General features: G+C 40.5%; 1 protein-coding gene across 1 annotated transcript in view; it reads left to right on the top strand.

Annotated features, from left to right (window-relative positions):
- Positions 1-13,774, top strand: part of LOC122810128 (telomere repeats-binding bouquet formation protein 1-like) — a 1,040,706-nt gene that overhangs the window by 809,733 nt on the left and 217,199 nt on the right. The window contains exons 4-5 of the mRNA XM_044081602.1: positions 8,684-8,744; positions 8,834-8,946. Of these exons, the coding sequence (XP_043937537.1) occupies positions 8,684-8,744; positions 8,834-8,946 (174 nt within the window). The remainder of the gene's footprint in view (positions 1-8,683; positions 8,745-8,833; positions 8,947-13,774) is intronic.

The following is a 13,774-nucleotide window of genomic DNA, read 5'->3' as shown; positions in this document are numbered from 1 at the left end:
TCGGAGGCCTCATCGGATGCCCCTCCCGATGACGTTCCGAGAAAAAAATTGTGCAAGAGGAGGCACTTAGATTCTCCACAAGAATCTTTAACATCGGATACTGACTTAGATGAGTCAGAAGGGTCCCCAAAATCACCCTCGGAGGATGTCTCCTTTGCTGACATCCTGGAGATCCTGAAGCAGAGAGGTGATTGGCAGGCCCTACCCCCTTCTGAGGATGAGTCGGTTCTGCTGAAGGCATTTGGTGCTCGCCCTTCTTTCTTCTGAGTCACTCCGCCCTTCGACGAGTTAATGGAGTTAATTGCTCGAAGGGCGTGGGAGGCACCTGACACAGTGGAGCCAGTTCCCAGGAAACCTAACAAATATATAACTGCCCCACAGGACAAGTCATACCTTACTAAGGGAGTTCCAGTGGACGCTATGGTGGTGGCCGCAGCCACTAAACAGGAGATGTCCAAATCTTCCTCGTCTGTCCATCCTCCTAACAGAGACTCTAGGACCATGGACAGATATGGGAAGCGCATTTTCAGTTCAGTGACTTTTTCCATGCGATCGCTGAACTACTTGACACACTTCACACGTTTACAGAGTGATCTAGTCAAAGAGTTGGGAGATACCCTCCAGGGTAATACAGATGCTGCTGTCTCGGATAAGGTTACAGCACAGCTCAATACCCTTACGTCTACTGTGAACTCGTCCATGAGGCTCATCTCGTATGCGGCCGAAGGGTCGAGTAGGGCTGCAGCTTCAGCGATTGCTCTTCGTAGACAATCCTGGATGTGGCTGTGCTCCTTTGCGGAAGCCTTCAAGTCTTCCTTTACTAACGCCCCCTTTGATGGTGCCACTCTTTTTGGCCCCAAAGTAAAGGAGACCCTAACCCGGTGTGAGCAGGAGGGAAAGACTCTGTCTGCTGTCGGAGTCCGTTTTTCCACCCCATCCAGACCGTACCCCAAAGGGCAACGAGGTGGAAAGATGTGGTTTCGCAAACCCCAGGGCTCTTTCCCAGGCACACAGGGTGATGCCCCCCCCAGAGGCAGAGGAGGGGGCAGAAATGGAAGACGCCGCCCTGGCGGCAGAGGGGGTCTGCAGAACCAAGGTGACAGGGATGCCATCCCTGGGAAGCCTTTCCAGCACTCCTGAGAGGAGGCCCGACTGTCCTGCTCTGGAGGCAGTCGGGGGTCGCTTGGCTTTATACCCTCAGGCCTGGCAAAACCTTACTTCAGACAATTGGGTAAAAAGCATTATTACCAGAGGTTACAAAATTCCCTTTTTATTTCCCCCATTACCACAAAAAAGATTCCCAGATGTACCACCCCATCTGCGAGAACCTGCAGCTATAGAAATCTCAAAGCTGCTAGAAAAAAAGAGTCATCCAGCCAGTCCCGGCGGACCAAAGAGGATCCGGAACTTACTCAAGGTTCTTTTTAGTTCCAAAAAAGACAGGGGACTGGAGGCCAATTCTGGACCTAAGCACTCTCAATACATTTGTGAAGAAAGAAAAGTTCCGGATGGTCACGCTTCAATCGATCCTTCCGTTTTTACAGAAGGATGACTGGATGTGCTCAATAGATCTCAGGGACGCCTACTACCACATCAAAATGGCCAGAGTGTCCAGAGATCACCTGCGCTTTCGGCTGGGAGCCAGCCACTTTCAGTTTCGGGCCCTGCCCTTTGGTCTAACCTCAGCCCCCAGGGTTTTCACCAAATGCATGGCAGTGGTAGCGTCTCACTTGAGACGCCTAGGATTCCGAGTGTTTCCATATCTGGACGACTGGCTCCTTTCTGCCACCACCGAGCGTCAACTGATAAAGGCCAGGGACTACACATTCAGCCTTTGTGTTCAGCTAGGGATTTCGATAAATTTCGAAAAATCTGCGTTACAGCCCTCGCAGCATATTTCATTTATAGGGGCAGATCTAGATACCCGTTCTTTGCTACTAAAACTCCCCTCCACAAGAATAGCTTCCCTGCAAGAACACGTATCTCTCCTGCTATTGTCCAAAACGTCCCCAGCCAATCTAGTCCTGAAAGTCTTAGGGCTCATGTCAGCTTCCCTCATTGCAGTTCCCATGGGGAGGCTACACATGAGAGTTCTTCAATGGCTGCTGTTCGCACAGTGGTCGTTCCAACAGTTACCGCTGACACACGAGATTCACATTACGAATACCTGCAAAGCACACCTGTCTTGGTGGTTACAGAGTCACAACTTCATCAGCTGCTGACCGTTTGTGTTACCCAAACCAACAGCCACAGTGACCACGGACGCTTCCCTGATAAGGTGGGGGGGCATCTTTCAGGGACAAACAGTCCAAGGCGAATGGTCCAGTTTAGAGTAAAACCTGCACATAAATGTTCTAGAGATGAGGGCAGTGTTTCTAGCGTTGCAACACTTCTCCCCCCTTCTACCTCTAGGGACCATTGCAGTTCAGATGGACAACATGTCCGTAGTCTGGTACATAAACAAACAAGGAGGAACCAAGTCTTACCAGTTGTGCAGAGAGGCCATGAGAATTTGGCAATGGGCAGAATCCACGGGTCGCTTTCTGATAGCAACGCACATCCCGGGGTTATTCAACGTCATAGCGGACAGGTTGAGCAGAGCCATCCTGTTACCTCACGAGTGGTCCCTCAATCAGATAGTGGCGGAAAGGATTTTCCGCAAATGGGACCAGCCTTGCTGCGATCTGTTTGCGTCTCCAATGAACACCAAGTGCAGAAGCTACTTTGCCCTTTTACCCCCTCCAGGGGATGTCCCCAGGACCGCTCTGATTCACGATTGGCCCCCGGGTCTCCTGTACGCTTTCCCTCCTATACCACTGATCCCGAAATTTCTTCAGAAAGCCAAGGACCAGGAGAGGACTATAATTCTCATTGCCCCATTCTGGCCTCAACAGATTTGGTTCCCCTTTCTTCAAGCTCACCAAATACGGGAGCCCTGGATTCTGGACCCAGTGCCAGACCTACTGACTCATTCATCAGGAGCTCCTCACCCGTCGCTCCTATGCCTCAAGTTAGCAGCTTGGCTGCTCCGCTTCCCTACTTAGCCAGGTCTGATGTTCTCTCTCCGGCGGTACAGGACATTCTGGTCGCTCCTCATAAGGCTTCCACTACTAAAATCTATACCAGTAAGTGGAAACGTTTTGTCTACTGGGCGACTACACAACATTTAGATCCCTTAGTAGCCCCTCTAAACAAGATTCTGGAGTTCCTGTCCATGCTGTTTCACCAAGGAGCCTCTACTGCCACTTTAAAAGTTCAGTTGGCCGCTATTTCCAACTTTCACGTAGGAGAAAACGGAGCTCCCATTATGGCTCATAGGCTTTGTAAAGCCTTCATGAAAGGGTCCTTTCATCTCAGACCAACAGTTAGGTTACCTACAGCTCCTTGGAATCTAAATTTGCTCTTATCCCAACTAATTTTATCACCCTTTGAACCAGCTTCTTCCTGTTCCTTAAAGTTCTTGTCCTGGAAGACTCTTTTCCTGGTGGCTATCACTTCAGCCAGACGAGTATCAGAACTTCAGGCACTTTCCATCAAGCAGCCATATTTAATTTTTCACCCGGATAGGGTATCATTACGCACCAACCCTTCCTTTCTCCCTAAGGTTTGTTCGGTCAACAACATTAATCAGTCCATTGAGCTTCCTACATTTTTCAAAAACCACTCCAACAAACTGGAATATATGTTGCACAAATTGGATGTTCATAGACAACTCAGATTCTACCTGGATAGAACTAAGGACCATAGAAAAGCGGACCAACTCTTTATAGCCTTTGCGGACAACAAAAAGGGCATGGCAGTGACGAAGCGCACACTTTCTAAATGGCTAACTGATTGTATAACCTGCGTTTATTCTGCTTCAAATCAGATTTTGCCCACCAAACCAAAGGGACATTCTATTAGATCAGTTTCCACATCTCTGGCTCATGCGGCTCGTCTGCCATTGGACACTATTTGTGCAGCCGCCACTTGGTCTAAACCGCATACATTCATCACTCATTATAAAGTTGACAGGACTTCCAGGGATAGAGCATCTTTTGGTTCCACTGTGCTCAGGAACGTTCTTCCGTGAGTCACTCAGGGTAACAGAGCTAGGGACGCTACCCATGTGTAAGAACAAACGGCGAGATTGAACACTCTCACATAAAGAAGTTATGTCCTTACCATAACGTTCCATGTGGAGTGTTCATCTCGCCTTTGTTCTTACATCCCCACCCTCAGGTCTGGAAGAACGTACGGATTTAGAAGTCTGGTCTATTTGTCTCCCACTAGTGGTCTCTCTGTTGTTCCTACTGGCTTGAGCTAGTGTCTGATCCTTATGTATACTTATGTATCCTTTTATGCTCATAACCTTTGTTATTGCTGGATCTGGTCTTGTTTGCAAACTAGATCTGAGGTAAAGGCAGAGGGAATTGTGGGAGGTAGGTTGGTCTCGAGCTTCTCCTAGATGCAGAGCTTTGCTAAGCGGCCGACTCGGAGCCGAGGATCGGCTCCGACACCCATGTGTAAGAACAAAGGCGAGATGAACACTCCACATGGAACGTTATGGTAAGGACATAACTTCTTTTTTTTTGAATATCTTGAGAATTTACATTCAAGAGCCTGTTTTTATCTTATTAGTTGCTGTCTGCATGACAATTAAAGGTTAGTTTGTGTATCTTCTTGTTCCTACTGGTTAGCAGAGATTACTGCACCATTTACTGTACTAAACCATTCAACATGTAATTAATACTCTATAGGACCAAAAAGTATTATTTAACTTTTTACCTCAAAGAGAAATTGCCTTTGAAAACTTAGGCTCACAGCCAGTGCATGTAATAATGAAATACTGAAGTTGGTATCTGTACTGCAACCCCATTTTTTCAAGATCTATCCTTTTATAAGTTGATGTCCTGCTGCTCTAACTTCCCTCCATCATCATTCATAGAAGATGCTACAGGGTCTATTTGCTTTGACTAGTTAGAATATTTGGGATTCCATTTATCCATTCTGTTTTTGTTACTATTTTCTCTGGAGGCACGCTGGCTGATTTCTTTGTTTAGCCCATAAGTCCTTCAATGAAGGAATGCATTGCTGTTGCATCCCATGAGATCTTTGCAGCTCTGTCAGAGGTTAACAAATGTGTTTCTCTTCTTATCACTGTCTGTCATTACCATAAAACTAAGACATTGAAAGTAGTTTGTAAAATCATTTACTTTCCAAATAGATAGCAGTGCATCTAAACTATACTAATAACAAAACACTCAAAAGTATAGAGGATGTTGCGAAGAGAGCTTTAACAAACTCTAGGATGAAACTGTCACAAAATGCAAACGATCCACCAATGTTAAGACTCCACAGGCTTATACATAATATATAAGTTTGTATGCATAATATATATGATTGCATGCATATATGAGATGTTTAGATATGTATATTTATATATTGCACCCATTGAGTATAATTGTTTTAACATATTTTTGTATAGCTTTTATACATATATATTATTTTACAAGTATAGTTTTTATCAAGTCTGCTAGATAAATTATTCTATTCAACAATTTTTTAAGAGTGTTTAGGATAAATTTGTGTGCTTTTTTAAACATATCACTTTTTCTTTAAATTATAATGATGTTAATTGTTTAATTGTTTCACCTGCTATATATATGCATGGTCCTATTTTAGTTACTATGAGAAGGATCTGAGGAAGCTATTCGTAGTGAAAGCGCTTATCCAAAGTTTGTTTCTGGAACAATAAACCTGTGGAGTCTTAACATTGGTGGATCGTTTGCATTTTGTGACAGTTTCATCCTAGAGTTTGTTAAAGCTTGCTTCGCAACATCCTCTATACTTTTGAGTGTTTTATTTATTACTTTCTGGGACAGTTGCGTTTACCAGATTCAACAGTGGTATACCTTTATTTTGTGTTATACTAATAACAAGTTTAGATGAACTCTAACATAACAGAACTACAGAATTAAATACATGGATCAAATCTTCTGAATCATTCCTCCCAATCATAGTTCGTATTTTAGATTGACAGTTGAAATATTCAATTATTACTCAGCGACTGTCAGTAAGCATATTTCTCACAATACTTTGCACTTTTTCATAACTTCATTTGCATAGTTACATAAACAAAGTTGTATTCATCATTGAATAGTGAAAAGACCAAGGCCAGTCCTTTGTTTCAGAACAAAGCAGCACTATAAGCTTATCTAGCTTGCAACATTATATGTTTTTTATAAACATTTCTGGTCTGAAATACAGAATCCATTTTGTCACTTGTAATGTCTGAAATAATTTTATTAGAGAAAATCCATCCTGACACTTCCAGTTTTTGATATTTTAGTCTAGGTGTATCATAGCCTTTCTCCTTTATTTTTTGTTTATTTTTGTTGTCAGGGTGAAGACATATATAGTGTCTTCCTAGCATTGACTTTTCTATCTCAGCTGGGATGAAAGCTGTGAAGGCATTGTCACCCAAACCACTCTTTTTCTTGATCTCATCTCAAACTGGTATTGGTTTGGGTGAGTGGAAGGTGTCCCTAGGCTTTGGAAGGCTGGCTAAACTACTGCAGCAGTGATTATTTAAACATCAACTATTATGGTAAGTTTTCTTCCACAACTGTACTTTGTCACACAGCTGTACTTTTTGTAATTTCTTTATTACTGTTGTGCATACAGTAAAGTTTTTGTATGGCTCTTGCTTAATCCATTAATTTTTACATTTTTGTTGAACTGTTGTTTTGACATAGTGAGCCATTGATTGTAGTGCCACACCCTGTTGTAGAATTTGTATATTCCATTGAGGATTTTGTACTGCTTATGTTACCATTTCTGGCACTTGTGCCTGTACCAGAGTGGACAGTTTTTGATCCTGGGGCTTGTGCATCCAGACTCCTTTTTGTATTTGTATCTTTTTTATATGAGATACTCAACAGAAAAAATATGTATTTATCTTAAATGTATTAACCATGGTAGAGCACTGATCCATCTGGACCATTTTCAGGCCTACCCAAGTGCAAGCAAAGAAAATAGCAAGATGCACATAATTAAATATTAACCAACATTAAAAAAGAAAACAAGAAGAAGATACATACAAAAATGAATTGTTACTAAATTCAATACTGTAGATTGAGTAACACACCTAGCTATATGGTGGTCATATCTATCTATCTATCTATATACATATCTGTATACTTATCTGTATGTGTATATATATATATATATATATATATATATATATATATATCTATATATATATATATATATATCTATATATATATATATATATATATATATATATACATATATATATACAGGTATACTTTGATTCACTGAAAACTCATTTCACTGAATTTAATTTCTCCCTCAAAAAATCACTGAAATCTCAAATCACTGAAAACTAATTTCACTGAATGTAAGTACTGTTGGGCAAATAAAACTTATATGCCCTTTTGGCCACTGTAGTGTGATCCTGGAGTTAATATATGTAGTTAGGGGGGGGTGTGGGGGGCACGGAACCCCACATTGGGGAGTGTGGGGGCATAGCCCCCCACCTGCTTAGCTTTTATATTTATGAATCTCAATTCATTGAAAGCTAACAATATAAAACGAAAAGTAGGTGGGAGGCTATGCTCCCCCAAACCCCGATGTGGGGGACTATGTCCCCCACACCCCTAATTACATATACTAACTCCAGGATCGCACTACTATGGGGAAAAGGGCATATGCGCTTTATTTACCCAACAGTAATTACATTCAGTGAAATGTGATTCAGTGAAATGAGTTTTCAGTGATTTGAGCTTTCAGCGATTTGGTGTGAGTTTTGGAAATTCATTGAAACGAGTTTTCAGTGAATCAACGTAGACCCATATATATATTTATATATATATATATATATATATATATATATATATATATATATATATATATGTATATATGGGTCTAGGACGTTTGCTCGAATGAGCAAACATCTGAAACCCAAACGGCCGGGCATACTTGTGCGAAAGTGCTTTTCACCGAAGAAGCACTTTTGCGTAAGTATGCCTGTTGCTGAGGCCATACTATGGTGCAGATAAGGGAAAATTCCCTTTTCCTCACTGTAGTGCAGTCTCTAAGGAAGAATATTAAAGTAGGGGGGAGTGGGAGGCACCCTGCTAAAACGTTAATGTAGTGTTTTTTTTTTTTTTTTTTTTTTTTTAGTGATGCACTTTAACGAAAGCGCTTTTTTGATAAAAGCTCTTTCATTAAAGTGTGTTCGGTGGCTATGGGTTCTGACGTTTGCTCATTTGAGCAAATGTCCTAGATCCATATATATATATATATATTTATATATATATATATATATATATATATATATATGTGTGTGTGTGTGTGTGTGTGTGTGTGTGTGTGTGTGTGCATATATATATTTGTGTGAGCATCTGTGTGTGTATGTGTGCCTATATACATATATATATATATATATATATATATATATATATATATATATATATATATTAGATTTATCTTGTTGAAGTATGGCATAATACAAGGTCCAGCACCTAAGGGTATCCACCAAGGCCTGACAGTGAATTCAGTTCCAGCTACCTTAAATCTTCCTTTCACATTGTTTTCATCTCTTTTTGCATACCCTATTTAAACAGGTAAACAGTGAAGACTTAAACTGACTGCTTACTTTTTTTTTTTGTTTTTTCAGAGGTTGGCCAGAGTTATGTAAGAGAAAGTGGATGTCTAGACATTCTGTTAAGTTTGTTCAGGTAAGCAGCCTTCTATTTCTTGATATTGTAAATCCTCTTTTGTCAGTTAGTACCTTGGACTTGTTAACTTTTTTTTTTTTTTTGTCTAGAACAGCATTTCCTGTCTCTCAAGAGAAGGAGCTGCATGCTGTAAATCAGTACTATCACCTTTGGTCATCTGTCTGTGGTACCCTTTGTGCATGTGTGAACAATCCTCAAAATGGTATGTTAATTTTGAAAATGCTAGATATTCATTTCTAAGTGAAATGTACTGATGTTCCTTGTGCATTGCGCATCTAGCCTTGGACCTTGGTATGAGATGCACATGCTGGTACATAAGGGATGCATGAAGATGAAAATCCTCAGAACGTTATAAAGCTTGGTCTGTCAGTCATTCTAAAAGATCCAGTTTGCCAGTGAAAGGGAAAGCCAAGTACCCCATTAGGGACCTTTCCTCTTTTTTCATATATCTATATTGGAATTTTGTTATAAAAGCCTTTAGTAACTGCCTTTCTTCCCTGAATATTTACTTAGAGAACAAATATCTGAAGACTCTGTTGTGAGTTCCCAAGTGTAATGTCTCCTCACAGCCAAAAAAGAAGTATAAGAAGCAGAAGGAAGACGTTACCATTTCCTTCTCCCAGGTTGGATTCAGATGTACTCACTGAGGCTGTTGAGAAGACTGTGGACTGTATGACCTCTGAGCTTATTGCCTCTGTAGCAACCCTGCTTAAGGCTGACATGGAACAGCCTACAGGCACATCTCATCTCACGAGTCAGACGGCCACTGAGGCCTCAAAGGGGGATATCAGGCTTGTAATTTCAGAAGGGTCATATGGTTCCTTAGATTTTAGTACATGAGGACATCCTTGTTTTTTTCACAGAGATATTCTTGGGATTGGGGCCTTCTCACATGGTTTCCTTGGAAGCCACTAAAAATAGAAGCAGTGCTGTTCTTCACCTATTCCTATTTCTAAAGATCCAGAACAAGGATGACAGAATTTTTTTACAGAGGTTGTTTTAAGCCTGAAAAGACATTTCTGTCTCAAATTTGGCTTTGATAGACTTGATTAACTGCCTGATTTGGTTGTTTAGATTGACGAGGGAGTTTGTATCTTGTTGGGTATTGCACTTCCTAATTTTTGCCATGATATTCTTCCTTTTCTTAAAGAACCTGTTGATGGTAGGCTTCTACTAGAGTGTCTTGTATTTTGAGTTTGTCCTGTGCTTATTCTAGATAGGTACAGCTGTCTCTATCTAGCCCGTAACATGATTGTACAGGGTTTCTGTAAACAGTTCCACATAAACAGCAGTGTTCTCAGGGTTTTGAAGGAGGGGTTTAAAATTCTGGGGTTTATATTAGTACATCGAAGGATATCTCCATCAACCACCTCTCCATCAACATGAAACCATCGAAATTCTCTTCAGAGCTTCAAAGAATTTTTCCCAGGGCAATGAAACAATTGTCCCGTAGCACAACGGAACACCAGTGCACTAAATCAAACCTACCCAAATGAGTGGCTTTTCCTCTCATCCCCCACACTTCCCTAACTGTACATACCATCTCTGAGATCACATTACTGTGGGGAAAAGGTTGTGGAGTTGCCCAACTACTTACTCACCCTGGGAAAAATTTCATGATTCGTGGAAGTGAATTTCAATGGCTTTGTGTTGATGGAGAGGTGTTCAATGGAGATGTCTTTCGATGAACTAATATAGGCCTGAAATTTTGCCAGGGTGTCACTTAGTAGGACGGTTGCCTTAGAATAATTTCTAAAAGTTCCATGGTTAGCTGGGGCTCAGGGTTTTATTTTTATTTCAAAGGAGACAGCTTTATGATCAGAGCTGACCAATGAGGACATTACAGTAGTAGGGGTTCGCCATTTTCCCATGTTTGTGAGAGCCAAATCAAGGATATTAGTACCCCTAGATTCTGAACCAGAATCTGACCTTTTGGATTCTTCTTCTTCACAGAGTCATTCATCTTCAGGTATTAATCTGAATCTGATGAAACGTTATCCTCTGGCTGTCCTCAGAAGGAGCTCTGTTTTGGAGAAACAATTCAGAAGAAGCTACAACTTTTCATTTGGGAGAGTAAGTAGCTCTCTAAATCCCAAAAAGGCTATTACAGTCTTTTACATATGGAAGTTCCCTAGTCTCCTGTCCCTCATGTTCTTGAAGCTTTAGAAGAAACTTCCCTTTCATCTCATCTAGCTCTTGTCACAATGACCTTCACAAAAATAAATAAATAAATAAATAAATTGACAGGCATCACAGTGCCCTGATGTGCACAAGTGCCTGTACAAAAATCCCATTTCTAACCCTGCAGTTGTTTTCGCAAATTCTGACAACCCTTATAAGCTATTCTCATCTTCCAAAGCTATCCAAAATGAGAGAAATAGCAGAGCTGTAGATATGTATGGGAAAAAAGTACAGGCATCCTGTAAATGTTTCATCTCTCAAGCCCCTGCTTACACTTATCAAGGGTACAAGGACTTGTCAGAGATTTGGGATGCATGGCTAGGTTTACAAAGGCCCTTGCGGTCATTAGCCTAGTAAACACCTATGAACCTATGAATATAATCAACTACTTTAGTTATCAGGCACACAAGATAAGATACCTTTTATCTGTTTTTGACAAGAATAAACTTACGCCTAATATCCCTAACAATAACCTTCCTTCACAAAATTTTTCAGGACTTACAATTCACTATCAGTCTCTGCCAGAACCTAGCTTTCACTCCGAATTTCCAAAAATCCAACCTTCTCTCTAGACATTCTCTGGTGTTCCAAGATTGTCACCTTTAATCTTCTCTGATGAAGGTTGTTCTTCCTTCAGACAATTCTCTGCTCTTAACAGGCTACTTTCTATCGCTGACAAACTTATCTTTGACCTCGGCAAGAGAGATTATAAGAGTTTGGGGTTATATGGCATCCACTATCTCCATGATCCCATTTGCCATTTATTGTAGTGCTCCATTAGCGTAGCGTTTTCTCTTGTCATTCATAAAAAAGAGCTGCTCTAGAGGATCACTAAGATAAACTTAATCCCAGAAATTTCCTTTCTGTTTACTCCTCCTCCTTTTCAAAGTGTCTTCACAGATGTGTCAGAGTCTGAAGGGATAGTTTTCAAGGTACAGGCTCTCTGATCAGAAAAGGATAAGATAAGCATACAAACATAAAAGAGATTGAAAGCATTGATTTTGACTCTTCAGTCTTTCCATCACCTGTGGTCCCCAAGAACTCTTCAGTTTCAGACAGACAATACAACTGTCATGTGGTACGTTAACAAACAGAGCGGAACAAAATCTTATCCTCTCTGCATCCTAGCGATGATTGCTTGGGACACTGATATTCATAACTACCATTTTTCTAAGCAGTATACATTTCATCAGGACAGAATAGCTTGGCAGATTACCTGAACAGATCAAAGGTGGACCCACAGGAATGGTTATTGAACTGGGAGGGCTTCCTACAGATTGTTCACCATTAGGATGTCACAGACATAGATTTGTTTGCCTCCAGGCTGAACTATGACCTTCAGGATATTTTGCAAGGAAGACTAGAAAATGGATGCCTTCTCTTTCACGTGGAAAGGGAAATTCCTTTATGTTTTTCCTCAGTTTCTTCTTATTCATAAAAGTCCTCCTGAAAATACAGAAGGACAATTCCAGAAATGTATTTGGTACTCCCCCTTTAGCCCAGACAACATTGGTATTCCCTTCTCTTTCAACTAGCCAGGGGCAGTCACCACATATTACTTCACAGGATAAACTTGCTCACGTAACAGATTGGCTTTCTCATTGACCCAACCTGAAAACTGTCAAGCTCTGAGTATAGATGATAAACTTTTAATTTGTGTTGGGCACCTTTATTCTGGGACTTAATGTAGAAAACCTGCAACTAGAAAAGTATATATATCTAAATGAAAAAAAAAATCTTTTTGGTGGCAAAAGAGAGGATAGTATCCCTATTAACTGGGGATGCCTTCTATCCTCTACTATTTATGTGAGCTGCACAATTTATGTCTAGTGTACACCTCCGTTGATGTACATTTGTTAGCCATCTCAGCTTGTCTTCCCATGCATCTACCTCTTTCTTCATGCTTTGAGATTAAGTTGTTTCTAAAATACATCATGTACATCAGAGCCCCCCCCCCCCAAAAAAAATCTATTCCTGCTCTGTGAAATTGAAATTATATCCATGAAAAATTTACTTTGCCACCCTTTGAACTAGCTTCTTCTGTATCTTTAAAATATTGTATATTGGAAACAGTCCTTGTTGCTCTAATCTCTTTTGTAAGTGTCTCTGATTTACAAGCCCTGATATCTATTCAACCTTTCCATTTTTTGGATAAGTACATAGAGTCCCTTAGAACTAGCCTGACCTTTATGTTTAAGGTGGTCAGTGAAATATAATTGAACCAAACTATACATATTCCAGCACTTTTTCCAACCCCCCAAAAAAATAAAGGTGAAAGGATTCTTCATTTCTTAGATTTCTATAGACAACTAAGAATTTATTTAGACAGTACCACAGATTTTCTGATTTCTTATCATTTTTTTTTCATTTCCTTTGAGGGTAAAAAGCATGGTCTTCTATTATCTAAACAAACAATTTCTAGATGGATATCCTTTGCCATCTCCTTTTGTTATTCCCTTCCATGATAAATCTCTTCTAGGCAATGTCAAAGCTCATTCCACAAGTGCTGTAGCTTCTTCTGATGCATGTTTCAAAAGACTTGATCTGATGTTGTCAATCTTCACTTAATCTTTGATTGTGGATTTGGTTCAGTATCTCTTAACCGACTTAGCCGTTATTTCATCTCACCCCCCCCCCCCCAAAAAAAAAAAACTCTCGAGTTTAGCTCTGTCCATAATGCTCCTCACAAGATTACCCCAGATCTCATTTGCCACTTTTAGTGCTTGATGCGTCTCTCAAAACAGCTCTCGAGCAAGCTAAATCTCTTTAAATTGTAAGTGATTTTTTTCATTAAAACTCTTTACTAGTGACTTCTTTTCTCTGTCTTTTACCCATCTCCTTGATTGCTG

Source organism: Protopterus annectens, chromosome 8.part1 (genome assembly GCF_019279795.1).
Source record: "Protopterus annectens isolate FY-2018-M chromosome 8.part1, PAN1.0, whole genome shotgun sequence".
Classification (NCBI taxonomy): domain Eukaryota; kingdom Metazoa; phylum Chordata; order Ceratodontiformes; family Protopteridae; genus Protopterus; species Protopterus annectens.
The sequence above is the reverse complement of the archived record's forward strand: the minus strand, read 5'-3'. Positions and strand labels throughout refer to the sequence as shown.